The 26,222-nt window shown below is 43.0% G+C and overlaps 1 protein-coding gene across 8 annotated transcripts in view; it reads right to left on the bottom strand.

Moving 5' to 3' along the window:
* Positions 1-26,222, bottom strand: part of AMBRA1 (autophagy and beclin 1 regulator 1) — a 199,824-nt gene that overhangs the window by 80,955 nt on the left and 92,647 nt on the right. For all 8 annotated transcript variants that reach the window (XM_032166118.2, XM_032166120.2, XM_058424555.1 and 5 more), the window contains 2 exons: positions 17,371-17,451; positions 16,853-16,953 (listed from right to left, as the gene is read on the bottom strand). In XM_032166118.2, coding sequence (XP_032022009.1) covers positions 16,853-16,953; positions 17,371-17,451 — 182 coding nt within the window. The remainder of the gene's footprint in view (positions 1-16,852; positions 16,954-17,370; positions 17,452-26,222) is intronic.

Here is a 26,222-nt window from a genome sequence, read left to right as displayed (position 1 = left end):
TTCCAGCACTTTGGGAGGCCAAGGTGGGTGGATCAGCCAGGGGTTCGAAACCAGCCTGGTCAAGATGGTAAAACCTTGTCTCTACTAAAAATACAAAAAAATTAGTTGAGCATGGTGGTGCACGCCTGTAATCCCAGCTACTAGGTAGGGTGAGGCATGAGAATCACTTAAACCTGGGAGACAGAGGTTGCAGTGAGCCAAGATTGTGCCACCGCACTCCAGCCTGGGCGAGACTGTCTCAAAAAAAAAATTTTTTTTTTTTTTTTTTTTTTTTTTTTGAGACATTCTGAGACCCACAACAGATAAACGGAGAAAGGTGGGAGGGTGGGAGGATAAAGGGAGAAAGGTGGGAGGGGTGGGAGGGGAAAGGGACCCAGGAGTAAAAGTAAAGGCAGAATAGAAGGACACTAGCTCAGTCTCTAGTCACCACAACCTCTAACTCTTATCAGACAAAAAAGGATAAGGCCTAGTTTTCATTAGGGAGAGTCTTTGTCTCTTTAAAGATACTTTTTTTTTTTTTTTTTTGAGACAGGATCTTGCTCTGTCACTCAGACTGGAGTGCAGTGATGTGATATCTGCTCAATGCAGCCTCTGCCTCCCAGGCTCTAATGATCCTCCCACCTCAGCCTCCTGAGTAGCTGGAACCGTGGAACTACATGCACACGCTACCATGCTCAGCTAATCTCTGGAAAAAAAAAAAAAAAAAATCTTTTTGTAGAGAGGAGCTCTCACTATGTTGCCCAGGCTGGGCTTTCCTGGGTGCAAGCAATCCTCCCACCTTGGCCTACTGTGCTGGGATTACAGGCTTGAGCCACTGTGCCCAGCCTCTTTGAGGACACATCTTTATTGTACATAGGCTACACCATTTTGAATGCACATGCCTAAGGCAATATCCAGGGTTTACCAACAGCAGAGCCTCCAATCCATCAGCCACTGAGGTGGTTCTAAAAGTACGAGGAAGTCCTAAAAGATGGATTAGTGAGGTCGGGCGTAGTGGCTCATGCCTGTAATCCCAGCACTTTGGGAGGCCGAGACGGGCGGATTGCTTGAGGTCAGGAGTTCGAGACCAGCCTGGTCAACATGGCAAAACCCCATCTCTACTAAAAATACAAAAATTACCTGGAGCTAATTTTTGTATTTTAAAAGAATCCTCTACTTTGAAAAGAACCCTGAGACACTATGTGAAGAAGCACAGGTTAGTTTACTGGTGAATTAAAAAAAAAAAAAAAAGAATGACTGGTGAATATACTGAATTTGTCTCTATATGACCTGAGGCCCAATCCATGCAATTCATATTTGGCAGCCATAAAATAGTTTTTAACCAATCTCAATAACGCCAAGTAAAAGCTAAGTCCTATGCTTGAGAATAACTGAATTCTTGCTTCTCCCAACCATTGCTATAAGAAAGCATAATATGCCACAGTAATTGGGCACACAAAAATTCCTTGCCTTAGTTTTTAGGAACTTTTCTTCTGAGTTGCTTCTGTTCAAGGAGCTCTGGATTAGAAATGATGCCATGGGTACAGGTTCACTTACAGCCAATTAGTAAGTGCTTGCACAGTTAATTCTGTCAGTCTTACTCCTACACAGAAATACATTTGGCCCCAAGGGGCCCAACCACCCACAGAGCTCTTTTGCACATCTTTTTACCCTCCAGCACAGAAATAGAGGGCTATATCCTAGAAAATACCCAGAGAAAGAGAAAAGGTAGTTTCCCTGATATCCTATGTCTAGGAAACCAGGGTCCAGCTTTTTATTTGAATGTCATTTCTAAATTCATTTCTCTGAATAACCCAAATAATTACCCAAGACAAGATATTTCTTGTTTTTTTCTTTTCTCTTTTTCTATTTTTTGAGATGGAGTTTCACTCTTGTTGCCCAGGCTGGAGTGCAATGGCGCAGTCTCGGCTCACTGCAACCTCCGCCTCCCAGGTTCAAGTGATTCTCCTGCCTCAGCCTCCCGAGTAGCTGGGATTACAGGCATGCACCACCATGCCCGAAGATATTTCTTGAAAGTTCTAAATCTGTACCTTTATATCCTTTGGTATGCTGAAGCTTTCCTCGTATATGTAAGGACACTTTCAAAAGAAGCAATTTGTGCTGGATGCAGTGGCTCACGCCAGTAATCCAAACACTTTGGGAGGCCAAGGTGGTACGATCACTTGAGCCCAAGAGTTTAAGACCAGTCTGGGCAACACAGTGAAACCTTGCCTCTACAAAAAATACCAAAATTAGCCAGGCATGGTGGCATGTGCAGTAGTCTCAGTTACCTGGGAGGCTGAGGCGGGGGAATCACTTGAGCCCAGGAGGCAGAAGTTGCAGTGAGCTGTAAATCACACCACTGCATTCCAGCCTGGGCAACAGAGTGAGACCCTATCTCAAAAGAAAGAAAAGAAAAAAAAGCAATGTGTTCAGAGTGTGCTAGCAGGCTACCTCAGATTTCAAAGCCTACTTAGTTGTGGCAGCATGTTACAGTAATGGCCCCAAATGATTTAAGGCCTCCTGTATCCATGGCCTTAGAGAGTCGCCTTCCTGGTTTGGGGCTTACCCAAACAGCTTGCTTTAGCTGATGGAATGGACAAAAGCAAACATGACATAAGGAGAGATTCAAAAAGTGCTTATGCACTAGGGCTGGACCTCTCCTGCTTTTCAGAACCCTGAGGTCAGGAGTTCGAGACCAGCCTGGTCAACATGGTGAAACCCCGTCTCTACTAAAAACACAAAAATTAGCCAGGCGTAGTGGCAGGCACCTATAATCCCAGCTACTAGGGAGGCTGAGGCAGGAGAATCACTTGAACCCAGGAGGCGGAGGTTGCAGTGAGCTGAGACTACATCACGGCACTCCAGCCTGGGCAACAGAGCAAGATTCTGTCACACACACACACACACACACACACACACACACACACACACACACAGAGAGAGAGAGAGAGAACCCTGAGACACTATGTGAAGAAGCACAGGTTAGTTTACTAGTGAGCAGAAAGGAGACAAGTCATCCCAGCTGAAGCCAAACAGCCTGCCAAATGCCAGATACATGTGTGAAACTGTTACTAGTTTTCTATGACTGCCATAACAATAACCAGAAACTTAGTGGCTTAAACAAGACAAATTTATTATCTCTCAATTCTATAGGCCTGAAGTCAAACAAAGGACTCATTGGGCTAGAAGAAAGGTGTTGGCTGCTGGCCTGTGTTCGGGTCTGTCTCCTTGTCCATTTCGGTTGCTGGCAGAATTCAGTTCCTTGCAGATGCAGAACTGATGTTCCCACTCGCTGCTGGCTGTTAGCAGAGGCCATTCCCATCTTTGATCATTGCAGCACCTTGACTGACCCTTCTGCCTTCCTCTTCCACTTTTAATAGCTCATGTAATCAGATGAGGCCCACCCAGATAAATCAGGATAATCTTCCCACCTCAAGATCTATAATCTTAATCATAACTGCAAAGTCCCTTCTGCCATGTAACGTAACATATTCACAGGTTCTGGGGACTAAGATGTGGAAGGACCTCTTAGGCAGATCATTATTCTACCTACTAAACCATCTAAGATCATCCACATCCAGCCAAGCTATTAATTGACCACAGAGAAGAGCCAATGACGCAGATCAGGCAAACTGCAATTGGACTCGCAGAATAGTGAGAAACAAGAAATGTCTTATGCCACTAAATTTGGGGGTGGTTTGTTCAGCAGCAAAAGCTAAATGACATAATGGCCAAAGCTATACCACTTCCCAGGGTTGTGCAACCCTCATCCCGATACACGCGTCTTTTCCTTCTTTGCTCTAGATCAACAAGCGTGCCTTAAAAGCAACTGGCAGTTTTCTGTTCTCTGAGTCATAACACAAAATAATTCATTTTATTTTTTCTTCTAGTCCAGATCTAGAGATTATTGCTGAAATTTAACCAAAGTCAGCCTTATTATCTCAACACAACCAGAGAGAGGCTTTTTGCTCTACAACTTTGGAAGCTACATACATGAAAAAAATACATACACGCTGCAAGTCCCAGGGAATGATTTCAAGGAAGGACTGTCTTTTGACAGAGCTAAAGCTGCTGATAGAAGAGGAAAATTTCACTGCCATCCAACTACCTCTCCTTTACGTATAGAGACCAATGAGGGGTTTGGGGCACAGCCTCTTAAACAGGAATCTCTGACCCTTCACTAGCCAAATAAATTTTCTTAACTAGGCTCCCCCTCAAATTTGCTGATACTTAAAGGTCTGGAAAACTTCAGTAGAAGGAAAATGCCAATAGCAAGTTAATGTCCTCTTGGCTCTTTTGGCTGACTTCCCTGTGCCTGGGTCTTGACTATTAATTGAATGCTGTTCAGATTCCATCTCAAAAACAAATGAGGATGGAGACCAGAGGCCTGCCTTCCCCAGACTGATAAGAGCAGCACGGTGCAATTATACCCAAACAGCTTTGTTTTGGAATGTAATCACCGCCCCAGCCTTCTTCCCAATGGGATGGCAACAGTGTAATTACCTCTTCACAATTCATTGTTTGGGAATATAATTCTTCTACAGGGCCCTCTTTCTAGGGGAAAGGATCTGCGGCAAGGATATAAGAGCATAGTAGCCCCCTCCCCAGTAGCAGTCTTCTGAGCTGAACACATTATTATTATTATTTTTTTTTTGAGATGGAATTTTGCTCTTGTTGAGCTCGGCACACTGCAAACTCCGCCTCCCGGGTTCAAGTGATTCTCCTGCCTCAGCCTCCTGAGTAGCTGGGATTACAGGCATGCGTCACCATGCCCAGCTAATTTTGCATTTTAGTAGAGATAGGGTTTCTCCACATTGGTCAGGCTGGTCTCGAACTCCCGACTTCAGGTGATCCGCCTGCCTCTGCCTCCCAAAGTGCTGGGATTACAGGCATGATCTACCGCGCCCGGCCTATTTTTGTTCTCTGAAGGTAAAGCCTGAGATTAGATTTTAGCCTGTTTTTCTACCAACAAAGAATCAGATCACACCCCATGGTGGTTCTGTTGGAAAACAGCAGGACTGCCTGAGGTCCAACTCCCACTCTGCCAAGTACTAGCTGTGGTTTTGGGTAAAATACCTTTTAGCCTCAGTTTCCTCATCTGTAAAAATGACAGTGTATCATGGCAATGCTGCTGGTGATTAATATGTGAGAAGTGCTTGGAACAGCACTTGGTATATACAGAACAAATGTTCATAGGGGTTTTGTTTTGTTTACCAAATTTGAAATATCATATTCCAAAGTCCTCACGTTTTGCCAGTTTTGGTTCCTACACCCTTGTAGTATAATTCGAAGTCAGGTAATGCGATGTGATGTTTCCAGCTTTGTTTTGTTTTGTTGTTGTTGTTTTTGCTTAGGATTGCTTTGGCTATTCAGGCTCTTTTCTGGCTCCCTATGAATTTTAGGATTGTTTCTCTCTATAATACTACTTCATGGCCAAATCTAAGCTTGAGTTACTAAATTCTGTCTTTTCACTACCCCTCTGCCAGTTCAGCATGATGGGCAATGTTTTGGATAATTGTAAATGCTGTTAGAGAACTGTCATAATCTCAGAGCTATTTGTCTGGGTGAAACATCACTCTAATGAGCAGGAGTGACTGTGGATATTTCCATGTCATTCCTTTATGTTACCAGTCCAAGGGAAACCATAAAAGACTGTTGTGAACACTTGCTGTTGGGAGTCAGCAAATATTACAAAAAGCAGCCACTGGCACTAACTATATCAATATGGTAGGTTCTGGAGACAATTCACCTTTCTAGCCAGCTTCATTTGTGAAAATAAATGTCCCTCACATGTTTACTGTGCACTCCACTTCACAGGAACAAGGAGAAACCCTTGTTCCCAATGGGGACTTCTACCCTTTACCTCCTGTCTAGCTTTCCTTTGTTCCCTTGTACCCTAGACCAGTTAACTTCCCTGCATTAGGAAGGAATCTTTTTGGCTTCTACTTTACCAGTTATGAGCCACAAGAGTAAAAACCAGCCAGGCATGGTGGCTCACGCCTGTGATCCCAGCACTTTGGGGTGCCGAGGCAGGCAGATCATAAGGTCAGGAGTTCGAAACTAGCCTGGCCAACACAGTGAAACCCCATCTCTACTAAAAATACAAAAATTAGCCGGGTGTGGTGGCATGCGCCTGTAGTCTCAGCTACTTGGGATGCTGAGGCAGGAGAATCGCTTGAACCTGGGAGGCTGGAGGTTGCACTCCAGCCTGAGCAACAGAGTGAGACTCTGTCTCAAAGAAAAAAAAAGAGTAAAAACCATGAATCTGTTTACCAGGCATCCCTAAAGAATGTAGCCCCACAGCTCAAGACAGTAGAAGTGATGCTGGGCCCCTTCTGCATGGCACAAAGCTGCGGTGAACTGGGCCTATGATAAACCCAGGGACTCCCCTCAATAGCCCTATAACATGAGAGACTATCTTCACAGGGTGAGTATGTGGTTACAAGATGACTCTCTGGCTCTGGGGTGACACTCAACAGCTACCCAAAAGAAATACCCAAGGGAGTCTTAACACTCCCAAAGGGCCCCGGTCACCTATTTGCAAGAGTTTCTTTCCCCATCATGGCTTATACAAAGATATCCATGCTTGCTCTTCAAGTTGAGTGGCATGAGGACCCAGGGGAAGAGCTGGCCTTTGTTGATCAGCAAGTTTTGAAGAAAGGAAATTAACAACCACAGGTTGGCTCCGCTTTGGTAGAAAAGGTAAGAGGTGATGTCTGCCAGCTCCCATGGCATTTCTGGCCAGGTTGGAATAAACGAGGCTGCTTGGAGATAGGAAAAGGGAACGAGAAAGAAAAGCTAATGTGAGCCCAGGGTTTTAAAAAGGAGGTTGGCAGGCATGGTGGTTCATGCCTGTAATCGCAGCACCTTGGAAGGCCAAGGTGGGTGGATCACCTGAAGTCAGGAGTTGAAGACCAGCCTGACCAATATGGTGAAACCCCATCTCTACTAAAAATACAAAAATTAGCTGGGCATGGTGGTGTAGGCCTGCAGTCCCAGCTATTCGGGAGGCTGAAGAGAACTGCTTGAATCTGGGAGGTGGAGGTTGCAGGAGTGCGCCACTACACTCCAGCCTGGGCAACAAAGTGAGACTCTGACTCGAATAAAAAAAAAAAGGGTAAAAAGAAGGAGGTAGGGGGTTAGTTAGCATGGGTTATTAACTTCCAGCATTCATACTGCTCACTTTGGTAAAAACTACTGAAGTAGATGGGACAGTAAAGAGGATTGTTCCAAGTCTCTTTACTCACCCTGTAAAGACAGTCTCTTATGTTATAGGGCTATTGAGGTGAGTCCCTGGGTTTAATCATAGGCCCAGCTCACTGCAGCTTTGTGCCATGCACAAGGGGCCCAAGGTAGGGGGATATCTAATCCTAAAGAAAGCTTGAAATGTAAAGCAATATAACAAAGAAAGCTGCTGCTTCCACTGGAAAATATGGGCTTTGGCCTCACATTTGGCCTTCTCTTTCCTCACATGTCCTCTGCAGATTTCTAGATCATTGCATTTGTTATGAGGGGTTGCAAAACATGTCAAAGCCACACTAATCATAACCTAAGAAGAAAGAAGTGAAAGAATTCTGGCATTATACCGAGTCATTATAGATTAGAGGGAATCTTCAGCTGGCACCTTCAAAATGAGCAGTAATTCCAAGGAGCACACAACCATGAGACTTAATAAGCTTTGAGATCATTTTAGGTCTAGGGAAGCCCCAGAGTACGGAGAACTTAAAGTACAAATAAATAGTGGTGCCTCAATCCAGACATATGGACATTAAGATTTCTACTTTGTACTAATTTACATTCCCACTGACGGTGTATACGCATTCCCTTTCCACTGCGTCCCTGCCAACACCTATACTTCTTTGGCTTTTTTTTTTTTTTTTCTGAGACGGAGTCTCGCTCTGTCGCCCAGGCTGGAGTGCAGTGGTGCGATCTCCGGCTCACTGCAAGCTCTGCCTCCCGGATTCACATCATTCTCCCTCAGCCTCCCAAGGAGCTGGGACTACAGGCGCCTGTCACCACACCAGGCTAATTTTCTGTATTTTTAGTAGAGACGGGGTTTCACCATGTTAGCCAGGATGATCTCGATCTCCTGACCTCATGATCTGCCCGCCTCAGCCTCCCAAAGTGCTGAGATTACAGGTGTGGGCCACCATGCCTAGGCTTTTTTTTTTTTTTAAGACAAAATCTCACTCTTGTCCTCCAGGCTGGAGTGCAATGGCGCGATCTCAGCTCACTGCAACCTTCGCCTCCCGGGTTCGAGCGATCCTCCTGCCTTGGCCTCCCGAGTAGCTGGGATTACAGGCACCTGCCACCACGCCCGGCTAATTTTTGTATTTTTAGTAGAGACTGGGTTTCACCATGTTGGCCAGGCTGGTCTCGAACTCCTTACCTCAGGTGATCCGCCCGCCTTGGCCTCCCAACATGCTGGGATTACAGGCGTGAGCCCCCATGCCCGAGAAGCCCAAACTCTTGAACATTTCACTATACTGTCTCTCAGACAGAGTATACCATATAAATGACAGCTGTCCTTCCAGTGCCCCACTTACTCATGCTTATAGCCCCACTCAAAAGATGAATGGGGACACATTTGCAGAGCTTCTTCAAACTGTACTGAAAGACATTAAGTCCTTGATCCAAGCCCAGGCTTACACCCCACCTCCCTTAGCTAATCTATCAAGACTGGTAGTTAAAGTCTCAGGGGAATTAGTAAATTTTTAGTGGCAGGGCCAAAACAAAACACAGATATTGGGCCACTCCCTGGCTAGACAGTAAACTCCCTGAGGGCAGAATCATTTAATTATTTTGTAATACCCAAAGTGTTCTGGAAAATACTAAGCATTTAGAAAGTGCTGTGTACATTTTAAGGTGACAATACAGAAAGGGCACATGGGTAAAGCGTAAGTGGGGAAAGGATCAAGAGGAAATTTCCTGGGGAAAAGAGAGACAAAAGCACAGAAAAACTTACACATATAAAAGGAACAGAAAAGTTCATTGACAAGGCCCAGTATTTTTCCCTAGAAAAGCCTGAAGCACAGGCAATTCAGCTTAGAAACTGGGCCCCATGTTCTCAATAAGCATAGTTCTCACTAGTGGTATAAGATAAGGTAAAGGGCTGGGGCAGAGAGGACTCGAATGCTCCAGTGACTGGTGGACACCACACAGGTAAAAAGCCCCGGGTGCTGTAAGGCAACTGGGAAGGCTGAATTCCCTGGGAGGAGTTACTGCATTTACTTCTCTGTCTCCCAGGCAACAAAGCCAGCCTCTTAGTCCCTTCACTTTCATCACCGGAGCAGAATGAAACATAATTGGGTTAATTATTAAAGCAGCACTAGCCAGTACCACCACCACTAATTGTCCATTTATCTGGGGTTTATAAACAGCCATCTTAATTGATGTTGAGTTGGAATGTGCCACTCATGTTATCTGCCTGGCTACTGGGTACCAGATGGGTACACGGCAGAAAGATAAAGGGAGATCAAAGAGATAAAGGACCCAACACCAGAAATATTATTCATTTCTGTTCACTTTCATCTAAGTAATATCATGATGGCCCTTAACTGCATTCTCTATTATTAATCTATACCAGATTTGCCAGTTCAAGTGAAGATCTGCTATATAGTGATTAAGCAATTTGTTGTATTAGACAGCTATGCTATCAGATGGTGAAATAAGGCTAATTCCTAAAAGCTAGCAAGCCTGAGGCTCTAGATGCCCACCCCAGTTGACCAAGTGAGACTAAAAAGTCCTCCTGAAAGTAATTCCCTAAAGAACCAGGGAAGTGGGGAACATCTAAGACCAGAGTACTGGTGTTTTTAAAAGAGACAAGAGGAGGCTGGGTGCAGTGGCTCACGCCTGTAATCCTAGCACTTTGGGAGGCCAAGGTGGGTGGATCACCTGAGGTCAGGAGTTCGAGATCTGCATGGCCAACATAGTGAAATACCGTCTCTACTAAAAATATAAAAATTAGCTGGGTGTGGTGGTGGGCGCCTATAATCCCAGCCACTTGGGAGGCTGAGGCAGAAGAATGGCCTGAACCCAGGAGATGGAGGTTGCAGTGAGCCAAGATCGTGCCACTGCACTCCAGCCTGGGTGACAGAACGAGACTCCATCTCAAAATAAATAAACAAATATAAATAAACAAATAAAAGAGATGAGAGGGGCCAGGCACCATGGCTCACACCGGTAATCCCAGCACTTTGTGGGGCTGAGGGGGGCAGATCACTTGAGCCTAGGAGTTAGAGACTAGCCTGGGCAACATGGCAAAACCCCATCTCTACAAAAAGTACAAAAATTAGATGGACATGATGTTGTGTGCCCACAGTGCCAGCTACTCAGGAGACTGAGGTAGGGGAATAGCTTGAGACCAGTAGATTGAGTGTGCAGCGAGTCGTGACTGGGTCACTGCACTCCAGCCTGGGCAACAGAGTGAGACCCCATCTCTAAAAATAAAATAAAAATAAAAGAGATGAGAGGGGTAGAGGACAACCAAAAATAAAGTTAACAATAATAACAAGTAAATTGTTATTAACCAAAAATAAAGTTAATAACAATTTTATTAACAAGTTAATAAAGTTAGATGAAAAGAAAAGTAAATTTCATGAAAAGTATAGCTCTGTCTTTCCCACACCAGGGAACAAACAGAAGGATGCCTGAGAAAAGACTGTATCAATCAATAAGTTAACACTATATTGTTGGGTTTGTAATATATATAGATGTAATGTTAATATATATATAACAGCACAAAGGAGGTAGAAGGGAATGGAGCCACAGGGGAACAACAGATAGTGAAAAATGTCTCTATATCTTACCAGAATTAAGTCTGAATAAATTGGAAACTGATCCTGATAAAATACATTCAAAAATCGAAAAAGGAATTTAAAAGACACATCAGATGATATCCATTTAATACAAATGAAGTCAGTAAAGAAGGAACAGAGGAATAAAAACGTTAGAAATACAAAAAACAAACAGTAAAATGGCAGACAAAAACCCAATTATATCAATGATAATATTAAATGTGAATGGACTAAACAATTAAAAAGCAGAGATTGTCAGACTAGATAAAAAACAAGCTCCAATCATAAGCTTTCTACCAGATACACACTTCAGATTCAAAGAGCTAAACAGGTTGAAAGTAAAAGGATGGAAAATGATATGTCATGTAATCAACCATAAAAGAACTGCAGTAGCTATATTAATGTAAGAAAAAATTGACTTTAAGACAAAAAATATTACTAGAGAGAGAGGGACAATGGTAAAATAGTTAATTCATCAGGAACACATATCAGTCGTAGACATATGTGCACCTAATGACAAAGTCACAAAATATATTAATCAAAAATTGACAAAATTGGGCCAGATGCAGAGGCTCACGCCTGTAATTCCAGCACTTTGGGAAGCTGGGGCAGGTAGATCCCTTGAGGTCAGGAGCTTAAGACCAGCCTGGCCAAAATGGTGAAACCCCATCTCTACTAAAAATACAAAAATTAGCCAGGCCTGGGGGCACGCGCCTGTAATCCCAGCACTTGGGAGGCTGAGGCAGGAGAATCGCTTGAACCCAAGAGGCGGAGGTTGCAGTGAGCTGAGATTACATCACTGGGCAACAGAGTGAGGCTCTGTCTCAAAAAACACAAAACAAAACAAAACAAAAAAAACCTGACAGGCCGGGCGCTCGGAGGAGGCGGAACCAGGGGGCGGATAGCAGGACCGAGACCATCCCGGTACTCACATGAGACCCCGTCTCTCAAAAATACAACCTGACAAAATTGAAGGGAAAAATACACAATTCAATAATAATAGAGATTTCAATAATACCCACTCTCAATAATAGACAAACTAGATAGAAAATCAGCAAGGATATACAAAGCTGGAACAATAATATTGACCAAGTAGATTTAACTGGCATCTACAGGACACTCCACTAAATAACTGCAAATACACATTCTTCTCAAGCACATGGGTAACACTCTCTAGAAGAGCCTATATACTAAGCCATAAAACAAGTTCCAATAAAATTAAAATGAATAAAATTGCACAAAGTATGTTCTCAGACCATGATCAAATTAGAGAACAACAGAAGTAAATTTGGGAAATTCAAAATATGGGAAAATTCAACAACACACTCCCAAAAAAGTAATAGGTCAAAGAAGTCGTACTGAGAAGTGACACTGTTCAGTAAAAAGGTTTTTTTGTTTTTTTGTTTTGTTTTGAGACGGAGTTTCGCTCTGCCGCCCAAGTATCATGGCGAGATCTTGGCTCACTGCAAGCTCCGCCTCCCAGGTTCACACCATTCTCCTGCCGCAGCCTCCAGAGTAGCTGGGACTACAGGCGCCCACCACCATGCCCGGTTAATTTTTTTTATTACACTTTAAGTTTTAGGATACATGTGCACAACGTGCAGGTTTGTTACATATGTATACATGTGCCATGTTGGTGTGCTGCACCCATTAACTCCTCATTTAACATTAGGTATATCTCCTAATGCTATCCCTCCCCCCTCCCCACCCCACAACAAGCCCTGGTGTGTGATGTTCCCCTTCCTGTGTCCATGTGTTCTCATTGTTCAAGTCCCACCTCCATGCCTGGCTAATTTTTGTATTTTTAGTAGAGATGAGGTTTCACCACGTTAGCCAGGATGGTCTCAATCTCCTGACCTTGTGATCCACCTGCCTCGGCCTCCCAAAGTGCTGGGATTACAGGCGTGATCCACCGCGCCTGGCCAGTTTTTCTTTTTTATATTTAAAAAGAAGAAGAAGAAGTCATAAGAGAAATTAGGAAAACTGGGCACAAAGCCATCTCTTGCTCAAGACACTGGACCAGGCCCTAATGACCTGTGGCTAGGAGCAAGAAAACCCTGACACTTCCCATTGATTTTAATCAAAATAGTAAATTAAGTATATCAGGTCCACATCTGCTAGGAGCAGATGCTCATTAGGATGAAAGTCAAAAAGATTACGCAGGACAGACAACGAATACCCTACATTACCCAGGCCCCATTCCTCAGAAGTTTTTTGTTCTTCCAGTTAATTACCAGGAAGCTGTCAAATGCCAAGCTTCTTATTTCACTTCCATGAGGCCTCAAACATGCAGAAAAATATTATAAGCTTAAGAACCTTTTGGCAGATATTCCCTACTTGAACTCAAACAAAACATGGCACAGACGACAGAACAGAACTCTTCTAAGAGTCAGGAAGACCCGGTTTAAAGTTCCAAGGTTAGCCTCTCACAGTCATACTGGGCAAGTGACATAACTTTCTGAGCCTCAGTTTTCTTCCCTACAGAATGGAAATGCTACCACCTACCACACAGGGCTGCTGCAAAGATGAAAAGAGATAACGTGGGAAAGACAGTACCTGGTCCATGGCAGGCACTCGTTAGCTTCATTTCCATCATTTCAGTTGCCGTGACTACACAGAGCTAGCGGTCTGCTACAATGTCAGCAGGGGGAGCTCCTCAGACTTTTGTACGTTCTCCCACAATTTTACCTGGTAGAGCTGCAATAGCTTTAAATGTATTTACAGCTCTTTAAGGATGGGTCCAGAATTTGTGTTGCTGATGATGATGGGGAAAGGCCTGGGCTGATGACCAATTGGAGGCTACCAGGAACCTACAGAATTGCAGGTGAAGGCACCAAGATAAGGGAGAAGAGATGAATAATAGACTATCAAAACACTTTTCTCTTTATTTTTTAATATTTTTAAAATTCTTTTTGCAATAACTTACTCTTCACCTTATAACACTTTTCTATAGTAGCTTCTGTTTTCTATTATTGCTTTCAGTCTCTTGTGGGAAGGAGTAAAATGGATCTTGATTTTCCGCAAACCCATTTTTGTTTATGATTCTGAATGGCTTTGCTTAGGGTCCACTGAAGACTCATTTGGCACTACAGTACTGGTCACACCCCCTAAAACTGCAGGTGTGTGTCTGCTTTGTCCCTCCAGATCTGCCAAATTTCCAAGCTTCATCCCTGCAAAAAGCCATTCACCATGCAAAAGTTCTACTTATGTTTGGAGTAAGACTGAATCATGGCTAACCACCTAGACTTGGAGCTACAGGAAGGCAGGGATCATAGTCCGTCTTATTCATTCTGGTAGCCTTGAACACTGCCTGGCATATGACAGCTATAGAACAAATGTCTGCTAAATGTAATTGTTCTGGGACCATTACGATCTCATTCCAATCATACAAGACAAAGTGCCTTTCCAGGAAAATTGGGAGTGCTTACTGCTAAAAGGTCAATTGCTCTTTCACTCTGAAAGCTATTATTATAGCAGCTCAATTACATGATCACAAGTAAGTTTAATAAAAAGCAAAACATCTGTATCCAGGAAGGCAAGAAGGCTCAGGAAAAGGGCGGTTACATAATAAGATTTTCCTCAGCAAGCACCACTGGATCATAAAAACCTATGTCTAGGAACCATTTAAATAGAATAATTAAAACAAACAAGAAAAACACTGAAGTTCCCTGGGAGCTCTCTCCCTCTTATAAAGTCCTAAGAAAAAGAATGACATTTTAATGTTTTGTCCTTTAAAACAACTATGAGAAGGCATATCAGGAAGGAGGTTTAGAGATCACTGGCTCTACTCTTCTACTTCTTAGCTGCATCACTCTGGGCAAGTTAGCCCTCTGGGATTCAGTTTCCTCCACTGTTAATTAGGTAATCGCCCCTATCTCATATGATTACTGCAAGACAGAAACGAAATATGTGTAAAGCACTTAAAGCACTCCCTAGTATATAGCAAGTGCTCAATAAATGTTAGGCTTTTGTTGCTGTATTATTATTATTGGAATTTTCTCAAGAGAAGAAAACAAATGATACAACTGCCAATAGAATCTAGAGGGACATCAAAATATCAACGAATGATAAACAAACAGTAATACGCATTTTGAAAAATTGGTAGAAATTAGTTTAATGGTGAATGGAAACCATCTGCTAATCTAACTCAAGAGTGAGGTTCTAGGGAGTCTAGAGTTCCTTCCCCTAATGGCATTCTGCATCTTTGATAGATTTTCTCAGATTTCACATCTGTAAACAGCTGCCCACTGGAACACAGCCCCTATATTCAAAGGTATCCATAAGTGTAATTAGGCCATTTGGGGGTCAGACCACTAGGCATAAAGTAGGAAACAGGAAATTGAGGTAAGGAGGTCTTGGGAGGCAAGGCAGAAAAAAACAACATACAGCTGTTCCCCCAAAGCTAAATGCCAAGGAAACAGAGATCTGCCAGCAGTAGAGAGGCAGGAGGTGCTGTATGGGGCGGTGGAGGCAGATGTCTGGAACAAAGAAGGGTGGAGAGCTCTGGAGTATTGTCTGGCAGCAAGTTATTATCTGTCAGTGAAAAGCTTTAACGTGCCTTCGGTTAAGCCACACAGAAGTGCCAGGCAAGGAGAGGCACGGGCCACAGCGTCTGTTTTACAACTAGGGCCAGAGCCTCCTCAGATGAGGCTGTCAGGAGACTGTGGTGTAGTCTGCTCTCCTGCCAGGCCAGAGCCTATGCAGTCCTGGTGTCTGACAGAGAAACCACTGAGGTTTCTGGAATTTCTAAGCATTGATGTTGGATCAAACATACTATTTAGGAAAGGCCAGATCCCATGGCCTTGATGCTGTCACAGCAGCTTGGTTAGAAATCATAAGATAAAGCTTGTAACATTCTCGCAGTCAGACAGTGCCACTGCCTCAATAGATCCCTCCCCACCTTTAACCATCACATGGCCCAGATTCTCCAAAACAGAATGTCATTTTAAAACTTTTAATAAAGATGCTTATTAAAGATACCTCTAAATGTGGCTTGATTTTTATACCTTTTATGCATTTGCATTCATAAATTTATAAGTCGGCAGTGGAGGTGGGGGGGGGGGGAAGACTGTGATGGGGAAACAACCTTGGCCACATATAAAAATGGAATTCTGCTTTATTTCCTTCTCCAGAGACTGAGCAGAAGCAATAGCACACACCATGTCTCAGAACACAGTCACGTCATGCCTCACAGCCCAAAAACATCTGTCACTAAGCTATTCAACCGTCATAAAACTGCTGGCCAGGCACAGTGGCTCACGCCTGTAATCCCGGCACTTCAGGAGGCTGAAGGGGGCGGATCACGAGGTCAGGAGATCGAGACCATCCTGGCTGACACGTTGAAACCCCGTCTCTACTAAAAATACAAAAAATCAGTCGGGCGTGGTGGCGGGCGCCTGTAGTTCCAGCTACTCGGGAGGCTGAGGCAGGAGAATTGCTTGAACCCAGGAGGTGGAGATTGCAGTGAGCTAAGATCACGCCACTGCACTCCAGCCTGGGTGACAGGGCAAGACTCTGTCTCAAAAATAAATAAGTGAATAAATAATAAAACTGCTTTGGTGGGGCTTGCCTAGCCCATTTTCTGTTCTGTGGAGATTTCTGAGCCAGCTCCAAGGGTGTCTCCCTCTTCTCCCTCCTCAGAAGATTCCACACTGCCTGGAAATTCCACACGCTGGCAGAACCACAGGAGTGGAGAGGTGCGCACTAAGCTCCGAATTAAATCACAGGATCTGGCTCATGAGTATCTCACCAACCAAAACAGAAACACGGCACCTTTATCATTCAATTAAAAGCATAGCTAGAATTGCTGGATTAAGAAACAAATGGTTTAAACAAATAATTTAAAAGAAAAAAAAGGTCTGAGGAAAGTGGGAATAGGGTAAGAGAAACATTTTTCTTCAACCCTGCCATTTCCTGCCTTGAAGTAAGGACCAGAGTATCAAACCAGGACCCCAAAATAGAATTTTCAAACAGATGCCAAGACACCATCACATCAACAGAGGTAACGGAGGGAGAAGCTTTATCTGGCTCCTTGCCCCTTCACATTCTCAAAAGCCATAGAAACATTTCCTTACCTGCCAGGACCCTGTTAACAGAAGAGTGAGTAGCCAAGCCAGGCTGTCCACGTTCATGAAAAATCCCAGCATAAGGCAAGTACTCAGGCAGCAAGAAACGCCTACAAGGAATCACATGTGAAAAGCTGACTAAAGACTACCACGAAACAAAAGAGATACTAACTACCTACACTGAAAAATCTGGGCCAAGGGACCCACTGAATCCACAGATGCCCAGAAAGGAATAAAATCTCCCAAGATTGGTCCTTCCGCAGATTTGTATCTATCTTTCTCTGCCCTTCCTTCTAAAGTTCCCCCAACACTTCTGTTCTTAAACAGGATTCTCCCAGCACCATTTTTTCATCTCTTTTGAATGTGGCTAACCATCATCCGTCAAGAGTTTAGACAGCAGGGCTGGGCTGTGGGCCCACTAGGAAACAATGCTAGATATGGACAATTCAAAGGCCAGAAAGTAGGTTTAAAACTAAATCCTAGGCTCTAACGAAGGCTCCCTCTGTTGCTAGCAACTCGGTTCTTACCTTGGGACAAAGCGTCCAAGCGAAGGTGCAGACATCCGGGCATTGCGTGGAGCTCGGTGCCTGGATCTGTCACCATTGTCCCTGAAAAAAATAAAAAGACTACACATAAGAGAGTCACTAAGGAAGAATCACCCACCAGCCCAAAAAGGAAACATCCCCAAAATGACATTCTTACACTCAGGAGAGGACCCCACAGAAATTAGTCATCTGGCTGCTCACTAATTAGGTGGCACATTAATAAAACATATTTCTGGAGAACCTCAACTAAGAGATGTATGAGCATTTACCAACAGCTCAGGAAGGAGGAGGATTTTTCTTGAGTTAATGTGGTCCCTTAGCATCTCAAACTGAAGCCACATTTAGATCTTAGGATTTGGAATGGATATATATAAACTTTTTCTATATTGAAAGATGCAAGAAAAATGTGTCTTGGGGGGTTGTCTTACATTATTTATTATTTTACTTGTTATCCAGACGCCTGCTGTGGGAGGAGGTCTTAAAGGAAGAAGAATTCCCCCACCAATTTCGTTTGGCAAATGGTTATCTTCAAATGAAATCTGTTTAGGTCTTCCATGTGGAACAATCAGTGATAGGTAAAAGAAAAAAAAATACACAAGAAAAAGACAGTACCTTCTTTTACAGACTGTCAATGGTGAAGAATATTAGAAAATGTAATCCTATGTTATGTCATTTGAATACAAAGTCTGGGTGTTTTCTTTGTGGACTGTTAACAGTCCGTGCAATAGTAATAACTGCCATTTATTAAGTATCTGCTAGGTTCTAATACAAAGGTTATTGATATGTTATCCCATTTACTCCTTCTAGCTAGGCCACGAAGTATTATTACTATTTTACAGAGAAGTGGACGAAAGACCAGACAGGTAAATACCAAGGTCACATAACTAGTAAGTGGTTAAGGCAGGATTCAAGGAAGATTGGACTTTGAAGCCCTAGATCTTTCCACTACACTTCACTGCCTCCTACAAGAGAAGAGGAAAGGAGCTTCACATGTTTTAGTTTCCAGTACATCAAAGGGATAATAAGCCAAAGGGCACTGGCTGGACAGAGCAGTTAATTAGCGGCTTAACCAACTCCACAAAATAAATGAACCTTTGAGAGCTTGATTTGGGATATTTTCTGAATTCTCCCTTTGGATTATCTTCAAATCAATGAGATAATCTTCAAACTGGCCCTGAAACTGAAGTTAAGGCAACACTTGGCTTTTAAGTGGACCACTGGGAACTTCACAAGCCAGAAACAAAAGCCTATGATGGTTTTTATATCTTGGTAGAATTGGCTACGGGCATTAAATGACAAATCAATACCAGGGATATTGGAAGCTGATCCATTGAAAGTATTTGGTTTTTATTTTCCCAAAAGAGAAAGCGTACACTGTGTTCCTTAACAGATCTTATTCCTTTGACCTGAAACTCTGCAGATGAAAGGAGGGTCAAGGAGAAAGAGATAAGACTACATGGAATGTAAAAGATGGGTTAAAGAGAATAATGGAATCAGGAGTTCCTGACCAGCAGACTGCAGTTACTGGGGAGCCCACAAATTATACATGTACACAGAGGAGTAGCTGAATATCAAACAAATAAGACCGTTTCCAAATTAAGCATACTATTATTTTTCAAATATACTACTGTTGTGACAAATTACTAATTCATTTAAAAGTACAATTGAATTCATGATAGCTTTTCATTACTGTATATTTCACTTATCAATTAGTACTGAACAAAGTACAACTAATTATCATAAGAGGAGTCAGAAAATATTTTGAAGTTAAAAAGGATCCTAAGCAGGGGAAAGGGTGGAGGCCTCTAAGCCTCAGCAAGATAAAAAACTAGCTGGGCACAGTGGTGTGCATCTGTAATCTCAGTTACCTGGGAGGCTGAGGGGGGAGGATTGCTTGAGTCCAGGAGTTCAAGGTCAGCCCGGACAACAAGAGACTCTCATCTCTTTAACAAAAAGATAGAAAACAGGCCCGGCACAGTGGCTCACACCTGTAATCCCAACACTCTGGGAGGCTGAGGCAGGAGGATCACCTAGGGTCAGGAGTTCGAGACCAGCCTGGCCAACATGGTGAACCCCTGTCTCTACTAAAAAAAAAAAAAAAAAAAAAAAATACAAAAAATTAGCCAGGCATGGTGTTGCATGCCCGTAATCTCAGCTGTTCAGAGGCTGAGGCAGGAGAATTGCTTGAACCCGGGAGGTGGAGGTTGCAGTGAGCTGAGATTGCACCTTTGTACTCCAGCCTGGGCGACAAGAGTAAAACTCCGTCTCAAATAAAATATAAAAAATAAAATAAGATAAAATAAGATAAAATAAAATAAAAAATAGAAAATAAAGCTAGAAAAGAAGCATCATGGGGCAAATCCAATTATTCCGCACCCATGAGAGAGAGCTGGCCTTCCCAGAATCACATTACAGAGCTGACAATTTGCTCCTGCAAGATCCGAAGATTCACCTCCTTCTGGACAACAAACACGAATCTATCTCTCGTTAGAAGGGCTGAAGAGCAGGGAAGGAGAAGCCAGTGCACGGGACAGTACTGAGCAGTTGCCAGTGCCCAAAGGTAACACAGAGCTTGGTGAAAGAACACAAGACAACAGAGAAAAAGGGGCAGACTCCAGGGCTGGGGAAAATGTGGGCCCGTACAACTAGGTCACAAGCATCTTTTTGTTGCTATTAAAACCTAAAAATAATTTCTTTCTGATTTGGTTTATCCCTTCATTTTTTAAAAAAAGGGAAGGGGGCTGGGTGTGGTCCCTCATGCCTGTAATACCAGCACTTTGGGAGGCTGAGGCGGGCGGATCACTTGAAGTTAGAAGTTCAAGACCAGCCTGGTCAACACGGTGAAACCTCATCTCTACTAAAAATACAAAAATTAGCCAGACGTGATGGTGAGTGCCTGTAATCTCAGCTACTTGGGAGGTTAAGATACAAGAATCGCTTGAACCAGGAGGCAGAGGTTGCAGTGAGCCGAGAGTGCACCACTGCATTCCAGCCTGGGTGACAGAGCGAGACTCTGTCTCAAAAATAAATAAATAAATAAAATAAAATAAAAAAATAAAGGGAAGGGATTAAGATGATAAATTTTATGTTATGTGTATTTTACCAACTTTTTAAAAAACTGATGGAAAAGAGAGGGTGCAAAATATGGTCAGAGATAATGGCTTTATAGTGTTTAGAGATTACTGGAGGATATATAGAGGAAAACAAGAATGAGATCAGCTGACTCAAATACACGCAGTCTCAGACTGAAGGTTACACGAGGCACCATAGAAGAGGCAACATGTTAAGTAAGGGGAGGTGCTCATGCTGGTCCTCAGTTTATTTAACATCTTGGCTAAGAATGGAGAAATAGGAGCTAAACATCATCTCAATACAAGGCAGGGAAGATTTCAAATTCCAAGTGTTGAGAACTCTGAAGGAGAAATGACAGGAGAGGACCCAGCATGACCAGGAAAATGTGAAACATAATAAACAATATGAGATGCTGCCTATGGGAGAAAAGAACCCACAGACCTCTAGGATAAAATAGCCTATAACCAAACCAGCTCAAACATTTACTGAGCAGGTAAAACCTTGAATATCGGAATGGGTAAGGTGGCAAAGGTCAAAATATCCTACAAAAGGACAAGTTCGACAAGAAGAGGGGAAAAGGCCATCAGTTTTAGTATTGATACACAGAAATCCTGGACCAAAGGCACAGCTCCAAATAACTGAAGGCAGAAACAGTAACTGATGACTCTCTAGATCCTATAGTCCAGAAAGAGGGGAAGATTCAGAGATAATGGGTTGAGGTGGGAAAAGAAATTTCAATGCATGGGATATTTAGCGGAAGAACTGAAGGGAGAGGGGTAAGTTCCAACAGAAGAGCACAGGAATTAAAAGTACTTAAAATAATGATATATTTAGAAAATTACACAGAAACCTGCCACTCCCTTCCGTGCTGATACAAGGTCGACATCAAGCCAAGGCTCTATGAGATAGAAGGAGACAAATTTGGTCAGGCAGGCAGAGACTGAATATGAGTGAATTGGAAGATACTTGCCAGATGAAAAGTGAGAGAAAGGCAGACCCAGACAGTTTAGGAACAGTGAAGGGTGCTAAATACTGGGCTCTAACAACATAGCCAACACCCTTTCCAAGGGTAGTGACTTAAAAGTGTGAAGAACAGAGTACACAAATATGTTGGTATTGCTCCTCCAACACAGGAGGAATACTTTTCAGGGAAACACCAGAGAAACCCTCATCAATTCCAACAGCCAGAAGCTGACTTTGAGCCAGCAGGATAGAAGCTGGCTGGGTTATTAATGGCCTTCCCAGTTGTTGAACTCTGTGCATCTCTGATTAACTCTCAGAGGGGTATGCGGGAAGGAGTAGGGGGAAAAATACTTTCTTATCAAAGATTTTACCAGAAAAAAACACCCTTCAAACAATCAAGTATCCAAAATAAGTGCGGAATACAAGAAGATGTATTTCCAGAACAAGGGAGAAACACAGCAGCAGCTCTTTCGCTAAATGTCTGGGATTAATTGCCTCGGAGAGAGGCTGTAATTTGAAGGAATAAAAAATGCACCTACAGACTGCTGTCTGAGTCCTGACCAGACAGTCAGGTTGTCACTGCTCCTCAGTGACAAATGGCTCTGACTTGGGCCTTTATAAATGAAGCTCTTGCAGCAAAAAGCTCAAAAGGCCACTGTCCTCTTGACAGTATACAGATGACTTTGCTGACAATTAGACTATTAAAAAAATTTTTGTTTCCCTGTGCTGCTCTGTTTCTACTCAATCTCCAGACAACAGAAGGCCTAGTTGGTATTCCTGTCCCTGGAGAGCACAGGGATCTTGGTCAACTCCTTTCCTTACTGGAGTGCTGTTGGTTAAAAACTGAGGCCCCAGTCTCTACTTTCAATGACTATGCACAAATGCAAGGGCTTTGATTTCTGGAAGGAAGGCACAGCCCCAGCTGATATCATTCATAGGGAATAGCTAATAGCATAGGTCTCCTGGAACTACAGAGCCTTCATTTTTCTCCAAGGAATGGTAATACAAGAGATAATTACCATTTACAAATTCCTCTCCTCCCTTATGTTACCTTTTAATTTCATCTGCCTACATTATGCAAATCCACATTCCTATTGTGCATTTTATGTTAAAAAATAAGCATATAAATCTAAGGGTTATGTCTTCCTCCCCCAAACCCCCACTGCGTAATTCTTTCCTGCTGTATTTTCCCATTCTAAGCCCAAGCACAATCCAGACGTGTTCCATTTTCTTTCTCTTCTTCTGCATTCCTCTTAACAAATATTCATATGTATTTTACTTGCCCAGTAATTCTAATTCTAGAATCCTAAAGTATTAATTCTAAAGTTGCTAAGCAATATTACACATTTTTAAGCAATAAATCAAAGTCCTCAGTAAGAGCTAGAATTCAGGTAAAGTATGTATTTTACAAATACAGTGAGGCTCGACAGGCACCATATAGCCTATTCTTAATCCTCAGGAAGGCCCCTTACTTTTCTGAGACTTTTCATTATTGTACCTCTGCCTACTACAGGGGAAATTTTTCTTTTTTTTCTTTTTTTTTTTTTTTTTTTTTTGAGACGGAGTCTCACTCTGTCACCCAGGCTGGAGTGTAGTGGTGCAATCTCAGTTCACTGCAACCCTGCCTCCTGGGTTCAAGCAATTCTCTGCCTCAGCCTCCTGAGTAGCTGGGTTTACAGGCGCCTGCCACCACGCCCAGCTAATTTTTATATTTTTAGACAGACAGGGTTTCACCATTTTGGCCAGGCTAGTCTTAAACTCCTGACCTCGTGATCCATCTGCCTCGGCCTCCAAAGTACTGGGATTACAGGCGTGAGCCACCGCCCCCGGCTGACAGGGAAATTTTTCTATGACAGTTAACTCCAACAAAGATCCAAGAAGCTTAAAGCTACAAGAATCCGAGGTTATCTAATCTCATTTTACACATCAGATACTGAGGCCTAGGATGGGAAAGGGGCCTGTTCAAGATCAGATAATAAATCACAGCCTCAGCCAAGACTAGAACCCAGGACTATTCCCTAGACAATAGCTGTCAGGCTGTGAGGCCAGCAGGCATTGACAAGTGATCTCAATGCCAATCACTGCTGTTCTAAGAAGCAGTGATTGCTAATTTATAAATTTAGTTCAGAACTGGATCCAGTAAGACTAAAAAAGGACTTGGATAGCATTTTTTTTTAGACAAGAAAAGTAAGATGGCTGTGCTTTCAGGAAGCTCATTCCCCTAAAACATTCACAAACAGGCTCCACGCTTAGAAAACATCAAGCCCTCAGAAAATCAATACTTACAATGCAACCCTCAGATATCCTCACCTGTACTATGCCCACTGCTTTCTAACTGGTTCTTCTGCATCAGTACACTTGTCACTTTAGGTCACCTTAACCAATGCTATCAGAGTTAGCTGCCTAAAATACATATTGGAGGATGGCTGGCCCGAGACAAAGTCCAAACTTCTCAGCCAGGCATTCCAGGCCATCCAGAGTTCAGGGCTTTCTGATATCTCTCTCATATCACAAACACTCCATAGCTCTAGCCACAGATCTATTCAGGGTCCCTGAATAAGCCCTGTAAATCTCCTGTCTCTATGCCTTTGCTTAAGCTACTCCCTTTATCTAGAATCTCCTCGCCTATACCCATCATCCACATCAATTCCTCTCTCACAGTTCTATGCAGTCTTCAATACCCAGGTCAAGTCCATGAAGCTTTCTCACCTCTCCCCAAATACTCTCTCCCTTTATACAATGCTCTCCTAGTATTTTAGTGGTAACTTATTACAGTCTATCTTTTTAGATACTTATGTAAAACTTGATGCTATTCCATAACTTAAAATGCTTCAATGACTCCCTCCTGCCTATGGGATAAAGTTCACCTCTTTTGCAAGGCATGCAAGACAAAGATCTAGCTCCATTCTAGGAGCTCATCTGCCACACATCTTTAACTTTACAGTCTAGCCATACCTATCAACAAAGCAACTCTCCAAATATTCCATGCTGTGTCATGTTTCTATGACCATGCATTTATAGTTGGTACTCAAATAATGTTGTTTCATTCAATGTTGTTTTGTATAATGCTGATGAAGGAAAAAAAATCAATTCCTGGCCATGGCCACTGTCTGAGTTTGCACACTTCCCCATGTCTGTGTGGGTTTTCTCTGGGCATTCTGGCTTCCTCTCACATCCCAAAGATGTGCACATTAGATGAACTGGCATGCCTAGACTACCTGAGTCGGAGTGAGTGTGGGTGTATGCGTGAGTGCACCCTGTGACGGAATGGCATCCCGTCCAGGGCAGGCTCTCCCAGTGCATCCTGAGCTGCCAGGATAGGCTCCAGCCACCTGGGAGCCAGAATGGGAATAAGCAGGTTGGAAAATAAATAAATGAATACAAAATGATGTAAAAATATGTAAAGCATACAATAATCACACAGATGCACAACAATAATGATGCAATACTAAGTCTCAGGGCGCTCACCATATTTGTTCCTGTTTATGTTTTAACTACATAGTAGTTAAAACCATGGGCGTGTTCCTCACAATTTTCACTTTGCAAACATCTATTCCTTGATTTACCTCACCCCACATTGACTGCTGTCACTCACTGATGCACCAAAAATCAAATAGTTATATTTTTATTAATCTTTCTTAGATGTACATACAGCTCACATTTATTTCAATGTTTAATATAGGAAGTGTTTTGGGTGTTTTAGATGCTTGGTGACGTTTTCGTAGCCAGAAATATGTCACAGGAGCTTAACTCTTGTTCATATCAATTAGCCTATGGTAAAATTGGTTTCATTATAGTAGTTTCGCTTAAGTTACAGTTTCCAAAGAGCAATTACTGTACTTGCCTTTCTCCTAAGTATACCTAAAGAAAGACCCGGCTGGGCGCAGTGGCTCACGCTTGTAATCCCAGCACTTTGGGAGGTCAAGGCGGGCGGATCACGAGGTCAGGAGATCTCGGTGAAACCCCGTCTCTACTAAAAATACAAAAAATTAGCCGGGCGTGGTGGCGGGCACCTGTAGTCCCAGCTACTCGGAGAGGCTGAGGCAGGAGAATGGCGTGAACCCGGGAGGTGAAGCTTGCAGTGAGCTGAGATCGCGCCACTGCACTCCAGCCTGGGTGACAGAGCGAGACTCTCTCAAAAAAAAAAAAAAAAAAAGAAAGAAAGACCCTATTTTAAGACTTACAGCTCTTTTCCAAGCCATTTTGTAAAGACATTTGACCACTACAAAAATTATCTGGAAAATAAGAGAGGTTTTTGTCTCTCTCCAGGTCATTTTCTTTTCTTTTCTTTTTGAGACGGAGTCTCGCTCTGTCGCCCAGGCTGGAGTGCAGTGGCGCAATCTCGGCTCACTGCAAGCTCCGCCTCCCGGGTTCAAGCAATTCTCCTGCTTCAGCCTCTTGAGTAGCTGGGACTACAGGTGGAGAAGTTTTTGTCTCGTTCCACATTAAGAACTAATTTTGTATAATAACACCACTCAATAAACGTAGATGGCTGGCTGATTCCTAACTGCTTTAAGCAGGTTCCAACCTATGAAGAGAGTAACTTTACAGTGTGTTTCCTCAGCGTTTCTCTTGCACTCCTAATAGTAAAGAGTCTGTGGCTCATAAGACAAAGGGAACTCCATTTCAAAATGAAGTAGGTAATACCCTATCCCTCTCTGACGATTTTACTTGCCAAAAGTTACCTCCTCTTCCTTGGGTACAAGTTATATATTTGTTATTAGAGAGTAGTCACTGATTCCTACAGAAGTCCTAGAAATTGCCGGCTCAGAAGAGAGCAGGAACAAGTACTATCAAGG

The sequence above is a fragment of the Hylobates moloch genome, unplaced genomic scaffold, assembly GCF_009828535.3.
Source record: "Hylobates moloch isolate HMO894 unplaced genomic scaffold, HMol_V3 SCAFFOLD_11, whole genome shotgun sequence".
NCBI lineage: Eukaryota > Metazoa > Chordata > Mammalia > Primates > Hylobatidae > Hylobates > Hylobates moloch.
The sequence above is the reverse complement of the archived record's forward strand: the minus strand, read 5'-3'. Positions and strand labels throughout refer to the sequence as shown.